Source organism: Triturus cristatus, chromosome 2_1 (genome assembly GCF_964204655.1).
Source record: "Triturus cristatus chromosome 2_1, aTriCri1.1, whole genome shotgun sequence".
Taxonomy (NCBI): Eukaryota; Metazoa; Chordata; class Amphibia; order Caudata; family Salamandridae; genus Triturus; species Triturus cristatus.
The window spans coordinates 679,337,714-679,361,994 of record NC_140581.1 but is presented as its reverse complement, the minus strand read 5'-3'; the positions used below and the strand labels follow the sequence as shown (position 1 = coordinate 679,361,994).

The 24,281-nt window shown below is 45.1% G+C and overlaps 1 protein-coding gene across 1 annotated transcript in view; it reads right to left on the bottom strand.

The window, feature by feature from the left end:
* ACE (angiotensin I converting enzyme) overlaps nucleotides 1-18,919 on the bottom strand; it is a 298,219-nt gene extending 279,300 nt beyond the window's left edge. The window contains exon 1 of the mRNA XM_085632599.1: nucleotides 17,210-18,919. Coding sequence (XP_085488725.1) covers nucleotides 17,210-17,425 — 216 coding nt within the window. The 5' untranslated portion in view covers nucleotides 17,426-18,919. The remainder of the gene's footprint in view (nucleotides 1-17,209) is intronic.
* Between the last annotated feature and the right edge of the window lie 5,362 nt (nucleotides 18,920-24,281).

Below are 24,281 nucleotides of genomic sequence, written 5' to 3'. Positions count from 1 at the left end.
TCTGACATTCGCCTGCTGTACAGTGGTTAGAGGCAGGGAGTTGGCATCACTGTCATGTGAAAATAGGTAAACACTTGACAAACGGGTCTTTTTCATCTGAATTGCTGCCTACCTTGCTTCTTCCTATAGACTGAAGCTATCGCTCCTCATAAGATGCTTAGAGCTGTATGTGTGGGTCTGAGATGGGTCAAGGATAGGGGAAATCACCCCAAGGGGACAGCAGTCTGCTTGCTGTGCCTCCCGCTCCTGATCCTTGTTTAGAGCGGCCCGCCACACAGGATGTGCAGAAAGGACGTACAATGAAAATGAGTGAGTGATGTTATGTGATATTATGTATAGTGTGTTTTATTTTTTTAGAAGGTTTATAAAGTAACTTAGGCCACTTCAGAGCACGCAGAAAAAAAGAAAAGAAAACATTGATGCAAAAAACGAAAACATCAGCTTCAGAAGAGCCTAGAGCTGACACTCTTCAATAGTTGCCAGGCAGCCATAGGATTTAATTGAACGCCTTCTGTAAATTGTGTTTTTCAGTATTTTCCTGAAGTGGAGGTAGCAGGATTCTGTTCAGGTGGGGGTGGGGGGGGGGGGGAAAGACTTTGCTTTAATTGTGGAATCAGTACATGCAAGGATCTTCCTGCAGTAGTCTTTTGTAGTGGCGGTGTTCGATCAGAAGTGTCGAATGGGATCTCGAGTGTAGTCATAACTGAGTTCTTGAAGGAATTTTGGACCTCTGCCTCAGTATAATTGGTGCAGAAAGCCTAGTGCTCTGAGTTTGATCTTGGATTCCACAGGGAGTAAAGGGGCTCTTTTACGGCTGTCTTAATGTTGTCAAGTTTTCGTAAATCCAGGGCCATTCTGGCTGCCTGATTTTACACTCCTTGCAGTTTGGTGTTTTGAGCCTTTAGGGTTGCCTGTGTAATCTATGTTGCAGTAGTCCAGTCTGGCTCTGACAGAGTCTATCCAAGCTCTATTCGGTGGTCAGTTTGTATGAGCAGGTGAATTTGCCAGAGGAGAGAGTGTTAGGGTTCCCTTGACAACTACGTTGAGTTTGGAATCAAGATTTATGTCCTGTTGGGAAGAAAGCTAGTTGAAAGGAGGAGCCTCAGACCCAGTCCCACTACGATTAAGCCTTCAGCTTAGCAGGTTAATGCCCCTGAATTCGAGATGTGGGACTGCAAGTCACAGGTTTGAGCCTTAATGCATCTTTCTTTCCTTCTGAGTTTGACTTGGTGAGTGCAAACCAGTTGGCAATGTTACCCTCTGTAAATTTCTCTGGCCGGAATCTGCACTATCCTAAATCAATACAAAATAGATGTTAGCACTCCACGTTGAGCAGTTCTCATATGGGATGGCTGAGCCACATCCATGCACAAAGTCACCAGGCCTAAATAACTGGCAAAAAATGTAGTAGCTTTGAAATAAGTTTGTGTTCATAAGTGCAAAGGGTGCAAGCACTCCTTCAAGCTTCAGAACATATAGAATGTGTGGCTGATGAGCAGTGCCCTCAAAACAAATCACAAATAAACAGAAAAGTAGACTCTTAATAGCAGATGTAATAATACATGCAATCATGCTTCCGATTGTGTTCTGAAGCCCCCAGAGCAGGAAGTACCAAATCCACTAAAATATCATTGTTGTTTTTAAATCCTGCAGGGGCCATGTGCATTATCAAAAATGAAACATTTGTAACACACTTCTGAAAACTTCCTTTGAAAAGAATGACCATATTCTCGCTATTGGTTGTTCCACTATGTGTATACTAATTATAACAATTGACCAGGCCTAGCTAGAGGAAGAGACAACCATGAATTGAGCACACGAAAGACACCAGGCAGGCAACATGTTTACCAGCTTTTCATTGTAACACTGGAACAAGAGGTGCCCAATCAGTGCCTTTGCATTGGTGGCCTATTACACCCAACACCAGAGTTATGCTTCTGTTGACAGACCCAGACTTAGTTTGACAGCAGAATAAGATTTTATAAGCATTTTGCTACCAAACGTAACTATTTTGAAGTGGCAGGACAGAGCCATACGATGCCTACACAAGGGGAGAGCTGGTGCACTTCCTCTGCATGGACACTACCACGGAGAACAAGCATTTGCAATGCAATAGGTCTCGCATTTACTTGAGTTTGAGCTAGTGGCATTGTAAATGACAATGCATTTTATTTGTGTTTTTAAAACAGCTAAATAAAAGGCATTGTCATTTACAATGCCAAGAGCATAAACTTTAGCAGATGCGTTCACCGCCTGTGCTATAAAGATTTTTAAAGTGTTGGAGAGCGTGTCCTGCCTGGAACAGCAGGCAGGACAAAGCTATTTTTAAAAAATAGTGCTCGGAGGCTGTAATTAAAGCCTACTGAGTAACAACCCATGTAACGGGGTTTCCTCATGGAAGGTTACAAAATGAGACCAGGCAGTACTAATGAGGGACTAATGAGCCTATTGACCAATGAAAAGCCACAGTTTACAGTGGAAATTGACACAAGCCAATGAAAAATGAGCAGAGTGGGTGGAGCTTCAAGTTATACCTGAATATAGTATGCCTCGCAGAGCAGCGCATGCGCTGCCCAGGCTCGACCTAAAAATATCATCCATAAAACGGTATAGTAAAGGCCAGGCCAGCAGTGAAGTAAAAAACAAATGCATAATATTTCATAATTCTTCACTGCCCACGTGCTAATTGACTACTTATTCATGCAATGTTTTGAACAGCGCAGCCTATTCTATGTGTGCTCTAAGTGGCCAAGGGCATACCAAGACGTGGGTCAGTTGCTCACTGTGCCACTGGATTCAAGCTAGCCTGACTGATGAAACCCTGAAACCGGTCCCAGGATGCTTGTTTCCGGTCTAGGGAGGACCTGGTCTAGCAGTTTGGGGTGGACTTTTCCCATAAGGCACAGGATGAAGACTGATTTGCATATGGCTGGGTCCAAACTGGGGTGGCATAGTGAGCAAAAGAATGATTGATTAAACCCAGATTTGTGACTGGGGGTGAGTGGTTGAAAAGTTTCAGCACTCCGTCCATCATCTTGTTGTGCTTGCTATTCTAAATAACATGCACATTGCACTATATGTGCTGAACAAAATAGTGCCAAGAGACTGTGCAGTTCCCCATTCTGGGGAAGCCTCTGTGCGGATGTTGCATTCTTTTTTTTGTGGGCAAAGAAGGACATGCAAACTGCTAGTGCAGGGCAAGTTCTACAGGGTTCTACAGACTGCAACCCCTTAATCCCACTGAGAACATGAGAATCTTCACCTAAAATACAAGGGCGACCCTGAGGGTACATTTCCCCAACTGTTGCCTTCCTCTCAGCTACTTGCTTTCAGAGAGAAAGTAAAAGGCTCTTCAAAGGAACGAGCATTTACAGAGATATTGCAGATTTTTTGCAAGCCTAGCAAGAAAGAAAACTGTATAAGTAAATTGAGGCTTACTAGTACTGTCATTGTTCTGTTCTCACCGCAGGCTTTTGTTAAACAGCTGTGTGGTATTTCTTGCAAACTCGCTAATGGCTGCGTAGAGCTCCTGAAGTCTGATACTTTCAGTGGTAGTTCATGCATAGTGTTCACATGTTCTTGCACTCCTAACACACTTCCTCGCTCCATAAGCCACACTGATTTCACAAAAGTGACCATCATATAATTGCCAGTGAATCATCACAAGTTGGGCGGGCCAGATGACCAGTAGCTATTCAGGGATGAGCAGGTCATGCTGGCTCTTGGGGTTGGTCCTTGTCCGTTTCACTTTTGGTTCTAAAAGCTGGTAACCTAAAGACAGCTTAACCCCTGTGGCTGCTTAGTGTAGTTGGAATTCTGTATTTGGTTCACCAGAAATAGCATCAGATTTGAGTTCAGCTACCATAACTACAAGTAACCGTGCAGAGTCACTAGGAGAGCAATGAAGGGGTTTGTATTGATGCTGGAGGGCCTATTAGGACTGCGAGGGCAGAACTTTTGTGAGAACAGTGATAGGACAATTTCTGGTACTCTGATGTCTAGCAATAGGTAAGGTTAGCATTTCAGCATTGAAAGAGCTGTCGTTGGGTTACTCATACCTCTACATGGGCTAATGTAGACTTGGTAGATGGCAAGAAGACTTTGCTTGGCTTTGCCTAGGATGATTTGGTGTCTGCTATGAAGTACTGTTAGACCTTCAAGTAAACTTTATTGGTTGTCGTGTCGTTAAAATAAACTTTTTACAAGTAAAAGCTTTGTGCTTACAAAAACTAGAACACGTGACATCACCTGGCGTGGGTAGAGGCGGTATTTATTTCCAACCGGACGGGCTTCCTATAGTACGAGTAAAGTGTACACTTCGATCCGCGCCAATGAGTCACCATCATAATGCCATAAAGCAGAGATACACTTGTACCAGGCTGCACCTGGCCATTGTCTGCTTGACTGCCTTTATGTTTGTTTAATATTCTTTCTTGCACAACACTGCCATCTTGGCAAGGGCTTGGATGGTTTTTAAAGACCTCATCTAATTCCAATGGCATTGTTTTTTTTTACGTGCCCTGGCTTAGTGCCTGGACACAACTGCGTTCTCATCTGGGAATAGTAAAATAAAAACGTCAGACGGGCTTCGTTCGAGATTGAAAGCACAGTTGCCAGAAATGCAACTTGTCTAATCTTACTCACAAATTATTGTCAATCTGACAGTCGCCTTTTAGAGCGTTGCACTGGAAAAGCTTTGGTTCAGATGGTATGCATATCTTGGATTCCATTTTACCTCTGGTGCCTTACCTTGTTTTTCTTTTCTGTCGCTTGCTTAGGACAGGCTGACGTCTTTGGAAGTTTCCCAGTATCTCAAGCGTCTATTAACCACACATAGAATTCCAGTGCCAATGTAGATCGTTAGTCACGCTAAATTATGGAGAAATGCCTAACGTGGCAGAATGCATTAAAAACTCTTTGAGTCTATGAAGAATGCTAGCTGGAGAAAAATGTAAACACACAAGTTCCCCAGTGAGTTACCCAGCCAAAAATTCAAAATGTTTACATCACCCAGGAACAAGCCCGGCTTCTAAAGTGGTCCGGACGCGAGCGAGCGCCCGCCGTGCGAAAGTGAAAGCAAATTTGTCACGAGACGCAGCGGAGCGTGGCGTGCGCGCTTGGCGGGGGCGGGGGAGCGCATTCCAGGCGGGGGAGCGGACCCTTTGAAGTACGATGCCAAACGGATTGCATGGCGGCACGATGCACGTGATTGTGCGCGTGCTCGCCATGCAATCCACTTTTGGGAGCACTTTTGGGAGCACTTTTGGGAGCCCCTTACTAGAGTCTCGCATTGCGATTGCTACGCAATAGCTAGGCGAGACCTAAAAAACACACATGGAATATGTCAAAGCAAATTTTACAGCTGGTTTACAATTTAATCTTGGAAACTGATCATATAGGTGTTTGCTTTATGCGGCAGAAGTGTGCCTTTGGTAAGACCTACATTTTTTGTGCAGGCTTCACATAGCTGAGCTATAGTTTAGTTTAGCCATAGGTCATATGTCAGACACCAGAGCTATCCCTCCGGTAAAAATGCTCCATTACCAAAGGGCAAGAGACACAACCCACCATTTCTGAATAATTTCCTCTAATATTGCCACCGGCCAAGCATTTTGTGCCTGAATGCACCCACTAAATGTATTATCTTGAGATTCCCTCACTTTTTTTCTGATGAGATATGTGAGGAGAAATTTGCAGAGTGTGGTAGTTGGTAAGCAACTCAAAATGCTGATCCGTGTGCAAAGATCCGTTTGAGCATGGGTCAGAATAACTTTGAATCAGGGTCTAACTAAAGTCTGTGGGCCGGATTCACAAAGGTAAACACACACGTTTTGTGTAAGTTTACACTTTTTCAGTATTCACAAAACTGCATTTTAATGGAAAGTTTATTACTGTGAAGACTCTGCAATCGGGGCAGAAAACGCCTATCTTTTAAATTTTGGAGTTCTCTGCCCCTACTGCAGAGTCTCCGCAGTCCTAAACTTAACATTAAAATGCAGTTTTGTGAATATTGAAAAATTGTAAAATTACACAAATTGTGTACGTTTACCTTCGTGAATCAGGGCATGAATGTTTATAGAAAACTTATGGATAGGTTAGTTTATGGTCAGATTACATCAGTGGCGATAAGGCAAGCTCCTGTATTGGCATTATTATGGTCTCATAGTGCTGTAGGGTTCAAGTTTGTTGATTTTTATTGTAGTTGTATTTATACAGTGTGTCTTACTCCTAATGAGGCACCAAAGTGCATTTGGCGAGTAGTAGCACACTACTCCATAGAGTGCTATCGATGGAACAGTTTGTGTCGTCATGTGGCCTACATGGAGAGTTTTTTTTATTTTATGTGTCAGGACCAGAAAAATGTTTCATTGCTATGCCTCAGAGTGACTTACAAAAGAAATTGATTGAGAGCCAGGTTGCTTAAGCATTAGATTCTAATTGAAGGACAGAAGTGTGTGAGTGCAGTCTGGCCTATGTTTGAAGTGTTTTGTTGTGTGGATAGATCTGAAATTGCTGAAACTGTGTCATAATCAAGCATGTAGCTGTATTTACTAATGGGTGTAGAAGAGACGTGAGAATACACAAGGCTGCTCAAACAAATACCTACCATCTATGGAGTGATCTCCATTTATAATATAGAATACAGGGCTAAGAAAGTGCACAGAGATAAAGGGAGCTACCCTTGAGATGTGCAAACTCAGGGATTCAGGCATTCAATCAACCTAAAACAGCCTCTGAGTAAGCAAAAATACATATAAACTTCAGACTACAGTTGTGCCAACAGCACCCACATCACATTTTGCTTAAGGCAGCACCTATGAACACAAAACACTTTGAAGGCCTGGGCATTAAATAGAATATGTGATAAACCCTGATGGCAGAATATACACTGTTTTGTTCAGTTTCTGTTTAAATACGCCCCAATGTTATGAATGGATTCAAAGCACTAGAAAAATTAAACAAAGCAATCTTTCTGCCATATCTATGCTTTTTGGGCCTCTCAAGTGCTATCCAAATAACAATACAATAAAATATCACTGCCTCTCTCTATTACATTCTGATAGATTCTTGCATTCTCTGACTTTTGCGCAAGTTCAAGTGTGATGAAGGATCCTCGCTGTGTATTTGTACATGTGTTAGGATCTGGTAGCTGGTCCTTTCATCCATGTTGATCTATTTCCAGGCACTTTAAAGAGCTCATCATGGTTTGATTACATGTTGAGCAGTACTGGAGAGGTGCAAATTCCACACTAGTAATTAGATGGTACTCTGCAGCAACAACCACCAGTACCGTTCAATCGTTAGTTAAACCACTCCCATCTTCCCTCCTGCCCTCTTTTCAGCTAAATGTAACTGTAACAGGAAGACTCGTAAGAGGTATGCCTTTATACATTATGAAGTGAGTGGCCAGTTCCTGCCTCTAAGGAGCTTTCTTTGACCTGTCCTAGTACCTATGCGCCTATTATTAACTCTCTAACATCCCTATCCCTCCCACTGTCTCCTTGTCCATAAAAAACACAACCTAATTTCATCTCCAGATCCCTCCGGCTTTTACCATTTTCAATATTTCGCTGCTCCCTACATTTAGACTTGATGCGCATGACCAGCTGCATGTAAAGAACTATTGCAATGCCCAGGGAAGACCTGCTCTGATCTGCAAGCCTCCTTCCCCATTCCCTCTGCATTGCATTCTCCCATCCTTTCTCCTTCTCTCTCTTTTCCCTAAGGACTTCCCTCTGCACTGTGAGGCAGCAATATACCTGCTACATACTTTAGAACAAGCTCACCTTCAGCACACTCCCCTCTAAACTCATCACATCCTTAGTATCCCAAATGCAAAAAAGAAGAGAAGGTTTTACAAAGGCCCGTATAGATTTATACCACTCAAGACCTCCCTTTTCCTGAATCATGGACCAAAGGCACTGTGGTTCAACACAGACAGAAAACAGAACCTTGGAACATTAACTGAAAAAGTCAAATGACTGCACTGGCAAGCTCATCTTTCAGCACCACAGAAGGATTAATTGGTCCTCAAAAAAACCTAAAAGGACCATGACAACCACTGGAGTTTCAAACCAAAATCCTCTTAGCAGGAACTTTTCAAGATCCCCTCAGAAGTTCACCAAATGACCTACACAACTACCAATCCCCTGTATAATGCCCTTGCAGACCACCCTGTCTCGAAAACTGATATACCCCTGAAGTCAGTCACCCAGCATCCTCTATCCTCAGACCATACAAGAGAAAATACACTGTCAGACAACACATTGTGGCAACTTTCAAACAACTCTTCTCTATGCAGTTAAAGGGCCTACCCAAGATCAGCCTTCTGGCTTGTTCACCATCAGACATTTGTTCATGTTGAGCTCCCAAATACGTCCAACTCTCCACTAACACTACTATCTAGAACAGAGCATCACTGACAACTCCCTAAACAGAAACAATCTAAATGACCTCAATACATCTCAACGCTAAGACAACCAAACAGAAGAACCTTGATGCAACTGATTCAGCTTGATATTGACCAATCTCCAATAGGAGGTTCCAGTGCAAGCTGATTGGAAGAACTGCATTGAATTAAATTGTCCAATTCCTGGAAGAAAACAACCTTTGCTCTCATTGACAAACTGGCTTAAATCCTGGCAGAGGAACAATATACATCCTCCTTTCCACCTACAAACCACAGCTGACAGGAATGGAGTTGCCACAAATTACTTCTGGGATTATCTGCTGTATATCGCTCCACTCAACTACAGAGGCTAGAATATCTTATTATGTAAGGAATCATTTTAGGCTGAATCTCCTTCTAACTTTCTTGGCAGATAAAGCCGCCATACTCACAGGCTCCCTTCGGCACCAACTCTGTGGTGCTGCGAGCTTCTATCATTTTGCTTCCATTACTCAATTACCATCATCATCAAGTCCTTGCATTTTACTGTAGTGCTAATACCTAGATCACCATGAAGCTGGAAAACCAGCTTGACCTGGACTGCTCCAGCATAGACCATCTCTCTAGGCCATGGACCTATGGATGTTAACCAACCATGTGAAACTCAAGTGATCCAAACCAAGATCCTCACAGGTAGAATATTAAAGAATTAGCCTTTAACAGGCACCTGAACGCAGAAACGTGCTCCTCCCATGATGACATCAACTGAAGTAAGAAGCAAACTGGTGTTTTATAGATGGTGCAGCAAACAGGAAGAGCCTTGGAGGAAGCAGTGAAGAGAGTCCTGAAATGGCCCCAATTTGCTAGAGGCCTTGAGATTTAGTCCTTGTAAAATTTCCAACATATTGGTCATGACATGGCTGTAACACAATGGAGGAAGGGGTGTTGCACACTGGGTGGCAGGAGAAACCTTCATAAAATATGAGGACGCCCAGGAGCATTAGGAGGGCAACCGGGCCAGTTTTTGTAATATCTTAATTTGACCAGGATGGCCAGGGAGATCTGGAAAGAATTCACTGGGGTATCTGAGTCATCACCAACACTTGAAGTGATTTAGACTCAGGAGGGAGTCCTACACTGATGTCACAATGATGTAAGGCTTTGAAGGTAAAGAGAAAAGGGCAACCATTGTAGGCAGTGCAATAATGGGAGGAACACATTCAGGAACCATTAACAGATAAGAAATTGGAAGCAACCTCCCTGCAGGTTAAAAAAATGTCAAGAAAAGCTAGATTCCATTGACACACTTCCATTTCCTACATAGTACATACATGACCTTGTATAAGATTGAGAGCATACACCTATACTACATTATACTAGGCATTAATAAAGTGCATGGCTAACCGCTGGGCCACCCAGCGCTAAATTTCACGTCCGTCACATAGTACCAGTAGAGTAGACATACAGAATAGGTAGGTTGTAAGATTTTTTCTGAAGTTTGGTTCTTCCCTAATCATTCTAAAAGGTAGTGGGAGAGTGTCCCAGGGTTTGATGTCAGATAAGCAAATGAGCATTTCTCTGCATATCCGAGATGTGGGAAGAGGGAGCATCCCTTCATACGCATGGCATGGCCTTTCAGCAAGGTGTCAGACTTTTGGGACATTGTGGTGGAGAGGCTGCATACAGCTATGGGTAATATCCCAGAAATCACTATAAAACAATTCCTCTGGGAATAATCCTAAAACCCAGAAAAGATAAGATGTGATGCAGGATTGTGATTTTAGGATCGGTCTTGGCAAAATGTCGAATTGCAGTGCACTGCTTGAATTTCAGAGTGCCTGAAGTGTAAACCTGGGTGAAAGACATGACAGAGAGGGCCCTCGAAGAGGAGCCCCTCATGAGAAATACTGGCAGGGATTAAAAGGCGGTGAAGCCCTAGCAGCCTAGGCTGAAATGATCAATACTATATTCAATGTTCCGGGTGACGGTTATTCATAGACCCAAAGGACAGATATGGTTATCTTTAGAGAAGGGGCAGATATAGAAGACACTGAGCCTTGATGGCATAGCTAACTAGCATTGGTAATGCATCGGTTTTGCCTATGTGATGAATAATTCGCTGTTTTTATCAATCACTGTCAGGGGTGAAGGAAAGAGCTCCCTTACAAGTATCAGAGAGTGAAGAGGATGTGGCAAGCGGCCAGAGCTGCTGACTCAAGAGCTAGGGATCCCGGTTTGAATCTTTGTGGAGCAACATCCTGTGATTCTGGGTAAATAGATTAATCTTTCCTAGTGATTAGTTGTGCTATATAAATCTGCTGCAAGATGAAAAATCAGAAAGAGGCAAAACTTTATGAAAAAATAGTTCCACCAAAGCAGATGTTAACAGTATTTCGGCTACGGGAAACTGATAAGAGAAGCAAACAAGGAACAAGCATTGGTAAATGTGGGAAAATATGCTGCAGCCAATAGAAGGAGGAAAAGTAAGTGGCAAGCACAGGAACCAATGAAAAGACGAAAAAGAGAGGGGGAGATGTAAGCCCCTCTTACGTTTATATTAAAAAGAGTTGACTTCACAAGCACAGCACAAGCTCTGTGCAGGCGAAACCTAATAAAAAAGGATGAGGTCTTGCACAGTAAGAAGGAATATTGGATCCTTCAGAAAAGTGCCTAATGAAGATTGTGTTGTGAGGGAAAAGTAAACAATACCAAGATTGTTGATAACCCTTCCTTTCAAGAGAGGGTGAGCGACCTGAAGTTAATATCATGATCTGTGGAAAAGTAATGTTTTCTTTGTCTTTTGTGTTATGTGGAAAATGACAAATAAGGACTTTAAAAAAATTAAGACATTGGAAGTATTCCTGGATTTGCATCTATCAGTCGCCCTTCAAACGAACAAAGTTATCAGAATCACCTTTTCTAATCCTACCAACCCTCTGGTGCATTTTCTCACATTTAGGCTTGACACCAAAGTGCCGCCATCTATCTGATTTGATCTCAACTAGAAAATGCAAACAGATTTTATTTGGACGCATCACTCTACCTCCTCAAACGACTATAAACAAGCATTTACAATGCAATGGTCTCGGCATTGTTAAAGTTAGAGCTATTGGCATTGCTCATGACATTATTTTTGTTTATGTTTTTGTTTTTAAAACATTTAAAGAAACGGCATTGTTATTTACAATGTCAATAGCTTAATCTCTCTCAAATGCGAGACCTATTATTTGTGCAGGTTTCCTACCTAAAAAAGCTCCCCTTTTACTGCCCTCCATTCTTCGCTTTTAAGAGAGCTCCCTGAAAAGAAAGGAAGGGTTGCTTTGTCAGTCCCCCCTACCCCCACCATCATTCCCCAAGCTCTATTAACCACGCGGCGACTAACGCCCCAGCTTTAGAATGAGCCTCAAAACCCACTGAGGGGGTAAACATATATTTACATTTCCCGGAAATGAATGAGGCTATCGCCAAATATCCTTTGGGGTGCACAAGGAGAGCGCACGCCCCCCCCCCAGCCCCTACCTTCATTATTTATTTGTTGTGTTAATGACGTGCTTCAATTAGTCACCCATGTACAAAGGCCCCTCCACTGTGCTGTCGATAAAATACTTTCTTGTAGCTGCTGACCCTGAGCTCAGTCCCTCTTTAAAGAAAGAATGACGTCACAAGAGGGTTTAAGACCCAAACAGACAGACCCGAAAATAGCACATTCATGGATCCTCGCTGTGATGTATTTCGGTTCAGCGCCTGGATACCACCGTGGAGATCAGTGCGTTTTACAAATACTGAGTGATTGAATTACTGGAAGTTCCTTTAAAGGTACGATCTAGTTAATAACGTTAGAAAAGACGTCAGCACCCATCTGTGCATCAGACAAATGAACAACAATGGAGTGTCTGAGACACTGCTTGGGCGGGAACTTAGGTGGCGGGATTTGCACATTTTGAGGTGACACCTTTTATTCTGGCATCTGCTCTTTTTATTCCAACCTCGGTGCCAGTGTGGCACTCGTGTTCTATATCCAGGTCCAGAGTGTCTGAATCCTGATCGTTTCCCCTTCCCGCATTTCCTGCTTGGGGCAGGTGTTTGTTGCAGATCACTGTTACGCAAAGCCCTGCCTGCACCCGACGGTGGGACTAGGCACTCGTTTTTCACGGCTAAACAGGAAGGACATCCTGTCCTGAGCAGGCTCCAAACTAGTCTCCTTTTTATGAGACGAAAATGTGAAGTGGAGAGACAAGGAAAGTATTTCCAGGCACCCTAACGTACAGCAGTTATACGACGACATGTGGTATTTGAAATGAGAAAAGCCGTTTCCGCTCGAGACTGAGGCCTTCCTCCCAACCTGGCGAGGGAAGGGGAGGCCATTTTAGGCTCGTGCTGAATAACACCTGACTCCAGAATTGGAAACACGTGTGTGAGGGGCACGCCTAGCCCAGTCACACGGCTGGCGGGTTACAATCATTGGCGTTAGTTCAGAACGCCGGTAGGACCCGAGAGGCGACCTGCAGCAGAATAGGAAAAGAGCTGCCCCAAAGATTGGGTGGGGGGTGCATTGAGGAGCCATAACCGCAATGCAGGCCACCAACTATTCACAATCCCGCCCGGGCGCCTGGAAAGGGAAGCAAGCGGTGGTCTGAGGGCAGTTCCGGGTTGAGCTGTAGAGGGCACAGTTTTGGGGACAGCATCAGTGGAGGCCTCACAATGGTGCCATCGGGCATTGCTTTGGAAGGCCGACACAGGAAACCAATGAGGGACCACAGCCGAGAGGATTTCGCCGGTGAAGAGGGATCTCTTGATGAGAGTAAGGCATGGAGCGTTCTCTCACAGATGTCATAGCGGAACAGGCTCCCCGGGGCGCTCGCTGTCCGTAACTGTTGTCAAGTTACTGCAGGAAGTAAACTCCTTGTACAGAAGCGCGGTTTGATTATTTAGCCAGACAGCCACTAGAGAGACCCGCTCTGTTCATTCACGTGCAGTGTGAACCCTCACACAGCCGCCTCTCTGAGGTCCAATTCTTTCGCGCGCAGTGTAAAAACCATTACACAGCATCGGTTTGAGGCCTTATTCACTCACGCGCGGTGTGAGCCCCCACACAGCCGCCTATCTGAGGCCCTGACCACTCACGCGCACGCCGAGTAAAACCATCGGACAGTCAGTTCTCTGAGAACCCGAGTCCGCGCACGCGCATTATGAACCTTCACACAGCCTCATATCTCAAAAAAAAACCTAACAGCTTGCACCCTGTTGTAACTATGGTTGTGCGTGAATTTCATTGCAGTGTGAGCCCCCACACAGCCGCCTATCTGAGGCCCTGACCACTCACGCGCACGCCGAGTAAAACCATTGGACAGTCAGTTCTCTGAGAACCCGATTCCGCACACGCGCATTATGAATCTTCACATAGCCTCATATCTCAAAAAAAAAAACAACAGCTTGCACCCTGTTGTAACTATGGTTGTGCGTGAATTTCATTGTAGCCTGCCGATTTCATTCATGCATTAGATTCTTTTGTTCCGGAAAGGAGTGGGGGAGAGGACGAGCACACCACTGCCTTTCTCCGAGGCGAAGCAGAAATGCCTCGGAGAAAGGCAGCGGCGTTTCCGGATTCGGGGGCGTGTTTTGGTTTTCTCTCCTCTTGCCATTGGCTGGAGGAGATAATTAGAAAAGTTGGAAAAAACACGCCCCCTAATCCGAAAAGGACGGGGCCTGTTCGGAGTGACGGACCTCTTCTCCAATGGCTGGCCAGCATTCAAGAGGCCAGCCAATGGAGAACAGGGGAGAAGAGGGGCGTGTTCAAGCCCCTCTTCTCCAAGTCATTATGTCTCGCGAGCGAGACTGCGCAAGCGCAGCCTTCGCTAGCCGAGACCTAAAAAGCAGCAACAAGACAACTACTGCACCCACAACTAGGTCACCACACTACTCCAGCTCCCCAACCGCTTGACCTATGTGCTTCTCCTTCAAAGGATGTTTCACTGCTCACAGGGAAATCTAAATAAATCGTTGGTGATACACAGACTAGAACCTCCCGTCAAAACTAGCCCCCAAACTGATTGACCTGCCTTGCAAGAAGGCACACATCTCTGTTCATGGTAGATATTATCATACCTTATTCCTCTTGGCTCCACTCCAAGATTAAGTGTATCTTCAATACGATAATGTTGCACCTCCAGTAATCATGTCCCACACCAAAATGCCTTCCTCTGGTTTAGACTATAAGCCAACACCAACCAGACACAACAGTGGCATGTATAATCATTACCAATTATATGCGGCACCCATCATCCACATTGAAGCACAGCTGCGTTAATGCAAAATCACTATGGGACCACTGAACAGGTCCCCAGGCTTGATATCAGTACTCTTTCTATCCAGATCACACTGTAAACCAGCACCCATCCAACAAAGCGCAACCTATGGAGTAGCTTTCGACGCATCCACCAAGAAGTGCTTTGCAGGCTCCTCAGGGGTATAGGGCTATATAAGAAAACAACCACGCTACAATGCAATATATGTGGCACATGTCAACTTGAGCTCAGTCAAATGTGCATTTTCTCTAATGAATGTGCATCGGGAAAAGGAACTGTACATTCAATCTAAGCAATAAATGGTTGAACCCGCTAGGTATATGTGCACCTATGAATGTAAAACTGCACCAAAGAATATTTATTTAGATCAGTGGATGTGCATTCACAGAATAAAATGCGCTTTAGTAAATGTGCATCACACTTACTTGAGGCAAATAAACCAGTGCAGGATAAATAGAGCATAAAAGAAGCCTTGGTCAGTCATAAAAACAACAACATTGCATGCCATACTCTAAATAGCACTAATTATGGTTTTGCCCAATAAACGGGGCATAACAGGTGGCATTGAGTGCTTTCCATACCAGTCCCTATATCCTGGTATTTACTAGCCCCAGGTTTCTCGTGCTGAAACTAACCTGCATACATGTGTGGACATGCAGTATTAGGTGAACATCTGTAATTACGATATGGTCTGTGTCAGGCGATATCACACATATTGCAAATGACTAGGCCAATTGTAATCAGGGTCATTGCCACTAAATCACACTTACTGTAAAGTTTGAAACAGAAGTTAAGGGTGCAATGCTGTTAACCACATCTGTAAACAATATATATCGAACATATTTTGAAATGTACCTAGTGCTGAATGACTACCATTACGCCATAACACATGACATAGTTCTGTGCATCTTTTCAGGAATATTGACTTTACTTTTGAGGAAACCAGTGCTTAATTTGAGCTGGTGGTTTCCATTGCTCGGCACTGGCACCTAGCTGTCAACACCAGCACTTATAACAGTCTGCCACATGGTGGCGCTGATTGTCAAATTTAGAGATGAGCACGACAGCACTTGCTTCATAATTGAATATACATTAAAAATTATTAAAAACTGCCACCCTAGCTATTATTATAACGTTGGGTGGCGTGGAATAGTCTGAATTGTCACACTTGTAGGCGTGTGATGGTTAGTAGTTTTGTTGGTACTGTCATTGTATACTACAACACCTATAAATAAAAGTCTCAAAACTACTGAAAGGCATGTTTGGTTGTGTTTTTAATGCTATAGCCCATTCCTCCAGTGCTTAATTTGTAAAAAAAAAAAAACTAAGTGCCAGAGCCCTTGTCAGGTGGTGCAAACTGCAGTGGACTCCTGACGACGGCCCTGGCACCTCTGTTTTTTTTTTTTTTTTTAGAAATTAAGCACTGGAGGAAAGGTCTATAGCAGTAAAAAAACTAACTTATGCCTTTCAGTACTTTTGAGACTTTTATGTATAGGTGCTGTAGTATACACCTTTAACTTTACTTGAAATGTGTCTGTTTGATTTAATAATTATATAATGTACATCTTACAAAGTTATGCAGGATCACAATCGTTCTGTAGTGTTTCCCAATGTAGCAATACCAGAAGGATGAAAGGCTGAGATGTCCACACTCTAAAATCAAACTCGTGGTACGGGGTCTTTAAATCCCTGCAGAAGGCACATATGCCTAGCTATATACAGAGGCATACGTTAGGCTTGTTTTCCAATTACATGATATAGCGCTTCTTAGCCCTTATTGGAGGGTGATATATTTTTTCCACTAACGTAATGTTTCTGCACGTTCTGAGTAGTTTCACACTACTAAGAAAATAAAACAAGCTGCTTCTAATAGTAATGTTATGTTACATTATGGTATCAGCTTCTATTTTACTTTTATAAAAAAAATAATGCTACGTTGTGGTGGTGCTATGCTGTGTTATACTATTTTCTGTTATGACACGCTATGTTTATATTATGTCGTGTTACACTTTGCTGCATTATGTTACGGTATGGTATGCTGTTAGGCTAGAGATTATGGCAACCTGTGGTATGTAAAATCATGATACGTTATGCTGCACTGTGACAACGTCTGCTAATGCCCTGGACTTTTTAAGGAGGGCTTGTGCGGCGTAGGGCAGGTGGAATGCAGGGGCTGCTATAACCGCGATGTGCACCACACAGTCCCGGTGAGACCTGCTCTCACCCACCAGGAACATTTTGTCAAATGAAGGGGCTGGCTAACACAGATCTTTTCTATGCGCTCATCAGCCCACTGAACTACCTCTCCAGAAACAGAACACATGTACAAAGTGAATTGGAAAAGGGATGTGTGGGGGTAATAAGTCTCTGTATGTGGTGCACAGCGCAAGAATATTTGCAGGTGGCTAAGAGAGCCACTGAACGGAAACCAGTTCCTCCCTGTGATACCTAGAGGCGCGCGCGGCCCGCTGCCAGGCGCTGTACACGGAGCGTGCGCACGCGCCCCGGCCCTCACCTGCAGCTGCTGGTTGTACTCCGTCAAGTTGGTGTTGTAGTTCCAGCTGGCAGACACGCTGTTGAACATGATAATCTCGGCCGTGCTGTTGTAGTCATTGGCAAAAGCCTGCGCCCCGGCCTCGTCCGTCGAGTAGTTACCCGGTAAGTAGGGAAGGTCCAGCCCCAGGGCGCCTGGCACCAGCAGCAGCAGGAGCCCCCACTCCGGGAACACCATTTTGCCAATCTCTGTGCTTGTGTGAGGCTCTGCCCCTCCTCACCACAGCAAAGCGACGCTCCCAGGGCTGCCAGGACTTTTTAACCGTAGCCCTGCGCCCGCCCTGCCCATAAGAGTGGCCTCCCCCAGCAGATAAGGCAGCATCTGCTTGCCCTTCAGTGCCCTCGTGCGCAGGCTCCCTCTGGGGGCACCGCGCCGCAAGATTAGTTCAGGTGCAAAGTCCCGCCAGGCGAGCTGGCCCCAGATAGGATGGTGGTGTTCGGTCGACGTCTTTCCTCCTTTCCTTCAGGACAGTGGACTTTAGTGGCAGGACATTAAACGGCCCTATCGGAAAAGACGGGGAGTGGGGGGGATGAGTGAGGAGGTGGAGAATGAAGGAAGAAACGAGAAAAGCAGGACAGGTGAAAGGGAGACAAGAAGGAAGGACACATTAACACAAAGGAAGGAAGGAACGAGGAAAAGGATAAGGGAAGGTTGATGGAAGGAATGGAGGGAACTAAGTATGATAAGATGTAGAGACGAATGAAGGAGCAAACAAGAAAAGGAAGGATAGGAGAAAAGTAAAACAAAGGGAGAAATTAAAAGTAAGGGAAGAAAGTAGGGACAGATACGGCAAGGTGAAGGAAAGAGGGAGTAGTAAGGAGGGGAAGCAAAAGCGACGAACAATAGGTAGGATGTAGGGTAGAAGCAAAAAAAAAATCAAGAAAAAGGGTAAAAGAGGAAGGAATTAAAAAGAAGGAAGGAAAGTAGGTGGATGCAAGAAGGAGAGGAGGAAGTAAGGAGGTGCGGAAGGCAACAAAGAACGATAGGGTGTAGGGAAGAAGGAAAGAAGAAAAGAAAGGATGAGAAAAAGAAAACAGAGAAAGGAATTAAAAGGAAGGGAGGAACGTAGGCACGGATGAAGGAAGGTGAAGGAAGGAGAGGAGGAAATTAGGAAGGTAAGGAAAACCGATGAACAACAGGACTTAGGGAAGAATGAAAGAAGAAACAAGAAAAAGAAGAATGGTAAGAAGCAGGGGAAAGCGGGGAAAGAAGAAAGATGGGACGAATGAATGGATAGAGTGCAGTAAGGCTGGAGGAAGACAACAAGGAAATAAATAAGGTAAGCAGGAAGGAAGAATGGAGCAAGAAAGGAATGAGGATCGGACGAAGGAAGGACGGGACAAAGAAAGAAACAAGAGAGAAATTAACTAAACAAGAAACGAAGGACACCAAACACGGGCTAAAGAAATCGATGAAAAAGAAAGAAGCGAGAGGGGAATGGACGATAAGAGGAAGACAAAAAAAAAGCCAAGAAGGTAAATAAGGTAAAGAAAATAGAAAGAAGAGCATGTGCAGCAGACTCTCTGGAAATGGAGTGAGAAAAAACAAAGACAATTAAGAAAGGGTGAAAAGGGCAAATTGATAAGGATGAAACGCAAGAAGGATACAAGAAAATTCCGTTAGAATGAACCGAGAAACGAAGCCGGTCAGATCAGAGTTGATGCAGGAGCCGAGTGGGTGATGGAGGAGGGGAGGAGGAGGCGGGAGCAGCAGCTCGGGTTCTTGCTGCTGATAGGCTGATGGCTCCGGGCACCTGGGTACGTCAGGTCGTCAGTGCAGCGGCGGCAGCAGCTGTCCAAGAGGCTGCCGGAGAGCCAGCATCCTCTCCAGAGCAAGCGAGGCATGTGTGCCAGGGAGCGGGAGAGAGGGCTGTGAGGGACAGAGGGGAGGGACGAGAGCAGAGGCATGACAAGAGGAGGAGAGCGAGGGAGAGAGTGAAAGGGCAGAGAGGAACGAGAGCAGGATGGGAGTGAGAGGGATGAGAACTGAAAGAGGAGAAGGGCAGCTGGGTGAGGGGAGTGAGGAAAGAACAGATAGATAGACGGGAGGAGACAGGCAGAGAGAATCAGAGAGAGGATGGAGTGAAAGAGAAGAACAGAAGAGGACAGAAAAGAGCAGAGGTAACGAGAGAGATAGGTAGAAAGATGGGAATGGGTAAACGGGCATCGAGGTGAAGAGATTGGGAGAGTGGGGTGAGAGCTCAAAGAGAAGGGGGTGAGCGATGGGAATGAGGAAAACGCGGAGAGGTGAGATGAGAGCAGAAGAGAGAGGGACGGGAGACTTAGAGAAAGGAGCAGAGAATGGAAGAAAAGAGATATAACGAGAGAAGGACAGAGAGTGCAATGTCAGTGAAGAACAGGCAACGAGAGAGGGAAAGATGGGAATGTGGGAAGGGGTAGAGAGGAGAGGTGGGATGGATGGGAGAGGGCAGCGAGGAGAGGGGAGGAGAAAGGACAGAAAAGAAGAGACTGAAGGGAGATGGGAAGAGAAGAGCGGGTACAGGTAAAATAGGGATATGGGGAAAAGAGGAGTGTGAGGACTGAAAGGCCAGAGAGAAGGAGAGTAGGAGAAGAGGACAGCTGGTAGAGATGGGGAAAGACTGGTGGACAATGAGAAAGGAGGACAGAGAGCAGGGCAGCAGGGAGAATGGGGGTTCACATGGGCAGACGGGGAGGTAGAACAGAAATATGAAAGAGTGAGAAGAAAGGGCAGAAAGATGAGAGTGCGGAAGAGTGCTAGAGAAGAGGAGAGAGAATCGGAAACAGGAGAGGAGAACTTACCAGGTGTAAATACAAGAGAGGAGAGGGAAGAGAGCAAAGAAAAAGGACACTGGGGGAGCGAAGGAGGAATGCTATGACTAATGGGAGAGAGGTGAATGGGGAGAAAAACCATAGGGCCATTAAAAAGTAGGGCATAGAGAAGGATATGTGAAAGAAGAAGCAGGTAGAAAAAGAGATGGGAAAAAAGAAGGGAACAGAAACTCATGAAAAAAGAGAGAGACATTGAGAGGTGAATGAGAAAGAGGAGCAGAGAGTAGAAAATGGGAGTAGAACAGAGAGATAAATGAGCGAGGAGGAGAAGGAGTTGAGAATAGCGCAGAAAGACAGGAAGACAAGACTCAAAGAGAAAGAGAGAGAGACATAACAGAATGTTAGAAATGGGGGTCTCTAGTTGGCAACGGTAGGTACCTTTGTCCAAATAGGGACCCTTGCTTCTAGTCAGGGTAAGGGGGATACATTCCTAAATTACCCCTGTTCACCCCCTTGGTAGCTTGGCATGAGCAGACAGGCAGTGTGTAAAGCATTTGTGAACACATTCAGTAATACAGTGAAAACACTACAAATGGACCCCACACTAGTTTAGAAAAATAAGTAATCTGTATCTAAACCAAAAGAAGACCAAACGATGAAAATCCACAATACAGAAATAAAAATATGACTTTCAGATGGTAGTAGTTCAGTTCAAAGCAAATTGCAGATCAACACTTTTCTCACAAAGTACCTGGGATGCGTCACGCAAACAAACAAAACGGGCCGCGGGGAAGGGGATGCTTCAGTTTCTTACACTCAGGGAAGGTGATGCGTTGGTTCCTTGCTTGGGGGGAGGTGATGCGTTGGTTTCTTACTGCAGCGCACAGGACGTGATGCGTCGGTTTCTTACCGAAGAGGATGTGATGAGTCGGTTTCTTACTGCGTGGGGAGGTGATGTTTCGGTTTCGCACTGTGTCCCCCAACGATGCGACAGACTTGGTGCCTCGATGTGATGCGACGATCCGGGACGATGCGTAAACTCGTGCAGTCACACAGCAGGCCTTGTGTTGAACTCGGTGCGATGATCTCGGACTTTGGAGATCAGCGCACTCGATGCGGCGTGCGGTGATTTCTCAAGCTGCAGCAGGCGCTACGACGGTTTCTTCGGCAATGCGTTGAAAAGAGGTGCGGATGCGTCTCGCTTCTTCGAAGTTGCATTGCTTTATCAGCTCCCAGCGGCAAACAGTCCATAGATGTCCAGAACAGCAGCAGGCACCTATTTGCAGGTTAGAATTCCCAGCAAGGAAATTCAGGGGAGCTGGTGGTGAAGTCCTTGTGCCCCTGAGACTTCAGAACAGGAGGCAAGCTCAGTTTCAAGCCCTTGGAGATCTTCTTTCAAGCAGGTGACAAAGCAAACATCAAAGCCCTTTTCTCCTTTCCTTGGCAGCAAGTAGCCACTGCAGGCCAACCCCAGACAGCAAACTGCACCAGGGCAGTATTCAGCAGCGGTCCATGGAGGGAGTTCCGTGGGGTGGAAAGGCGGGGCTGGGGGTACTAAACACAGGAATATGGATAATTGGAGGTAAGTAAACAATTAAATAAATAAAACAAATTTCGTATCACGCGCTGCACCGCATTTTGTGATGCAGGGCGCGCTACGAAATTCGTTTTCTTCATTTAATTGTTTACATACCTCCAATTATCCATGTTCCGGTGTTTAGTACCCCCCACCCTGCCCCTCCCACGCCCCGCCTTTCCACCCCACGGAACTCCCTCCACGGACCGCTGCTGGCAGTATTGCTCTTCAGCTTCTCTGGCTCTTCTCCTTGGCAAAGGTTCCTCTTGATTCCCAGAAGTGATCTAAAAGTCTGGGGTCTGGGCCCCTCTTTTTATACACAAAGATCCTTTGTTCGCTGAAGGCAGAGAGTGTCTGTACCCAGCCAAAACCAGTTCTGTCCTCACCTGTGCAGTTTCCGGGCAGGAGGTGGGGACGGTATTGTGGAAGGCAGACCAGGACCATGCAGGTAAAAGGAAATCTCCTCCCCCTATTCTAAAGGCAGCCCAGGTCTATTCAGCCCAGCCCTGAGTCAGCAGACTTCTGGAGCCACTGCCCCTCTCCAGCCCCTGTCATCCAAAAGCCAGACATGCAATACACAAACCTAGCAGAGGCACACTGGATGGTTAGGCAAAAAATACCTACTTTCTAAAAGTGGTCTTTTCAACCACAGAATGTAAAAATCACCCTCACTAAAAGATGCATTTTAACATGCTGAGTTCAGGCATACTAAATTTTATTTTCCTACCTTATTCCCAGGGCCAGTAATGTTTATAAGATGTTATAAACAATCTCCCCATTCTGTCCTATAGGAACAGGTAGCCTTGCAATAGTGGAAAACAAAATTGGCAGTAATTCACTATCAGGACATGCCACACACATCAGGGCATGTCCTACCTTTCACATACATTGCACCCTGCCCACAGGGTCTACCTTAGGGGTGACTGACATGTAAGAAAAGGGAAGGTTAGGGCCTGGCAAGTGAGTGCACTTACCAAGTTGACATGGCAGTACCAGACTGCTCACAGGCTCTGCAATGGCAGGCCAGAGTTACATTTACAGACTGCTTATGTGGGTGGCATAATCATGGCTGAAAGCCCACTTGCAGCATTTGATTTACAGGCCCCGGGCGCACACAGTACACTGTACTAGGGACTGACTAGTAAATCAAATAGCTAATCACGGACACACCAACCCATAGCAGTAATTTACAAAGGTATTACTTGCACTTTGGCACTGACCAGCAGTGGAAAAGTGCCCAAAGCATCTAGACCAGCAAAACGAAGTCCGACATACAGCAAAAACACACGAGGCAAAAGCAAAAAATGCAGGGGAGACCCACGCCAATAGAGCCAGGTCTTACACAGAACATAACGTGTATTAGCAAAGCACACGTTCACCCCGTGGGCATCGTGGTGCTGAATAACATATTTTTTGTTACCCAACTCAATAGTACTCATTTTATCGACCTCTGAAGGATAAAAGGCTGAGTGAACCTGCCAAGATTTCAACCTGTGACCATGAGGTAAAACACAGGCCCCTATAGTGGATGCATTAGGAGGAAGAGGGAAATTGAGAATGAATGAATTTAGTGGAAGGCCATAAATGGAAAAATTAGAACTGTGACACGGAGAAGGAAATGGGAAGCGCTCCAAATAGGAGAGGTGAATGGGGATGGCAGCTTAAGAAACTGAGCTGGCAGGCTCAAGGGTATAGCAATGGAAGACCCTAATACCAGCAATGGTAAAAGCTCCTTCCACCTGTCTTTAGGTAGGCCTCACAAAAGAAAAGCAAAGTACTCCTTAAGGTACGCTAATCACATTTTATAGTGGCATTCACTGAGCTCAAGATTTACTCATAAAGGTAGAGCAGTGCAATAATTATCGTCTCAATCGAACAATATACATGAGAGTAGAGGAAAGCACAGTACAGTATATTTGTGAAGGGGAAGACGGTCACTGCTATTAGGGTTCAGTGGCGAGTATTGGCATGAAAGACCATTGCAATGTGGCCCCTCAATTATATAAAAAAACGCCCAGAGGACAGAATACACAGTGAAGGGTTCTTAATTTACATTCCCCATAGTAGTGTGGCAATACCAGTATATTACTTACCCTTGGGAGGAATGTGGAATGCTGTGTTGGGTTCCAGATTCCTGTAAGGGTGGTCGTGTTCCAGTGAAGTCAGTTGGAGCTTGGCTGGCAGAGGAACAGCTACCTGGTGTCATTGGGAATTCTTGTTATGTGAATAAAGCATCTTTACCCACTTTCCTGCTGTATAACTACTCATTCTTTCGCTTCAAGAATTTGGCTACAAATTGTGCGAGGCAGTCCCTGCGACGAGCCGGTAGCTGCGTACCCAGGGGGATATTCTCAAGAACGTGTGATAACCACTGCAAGTTTTGCTTAATGCAACTTTGCATATCGCAGTCTATCGTGGGAAAACAACGCAATGTTAACATAGTATTCCCAACCTGGAAGCACCATGCGATAGTCCGATAACGCGTCAAATGGCCACGCTAAAATCAACGCGATGCCGCAAAAATGCGAAAAACGAACGTTATAAAGTTGCGATGAGGCCAACCGCGATACAAAAATCAGCGATAACCAGCGACAGGCCTGCAATTCCCACGCGTCATGCGAAAAAAGGCAATATAAAAACTGAACAAGAAAACCGCACCATAAACAAATAAACTGCGTAGCAACATAGATGCACCTGGAATGAGTGC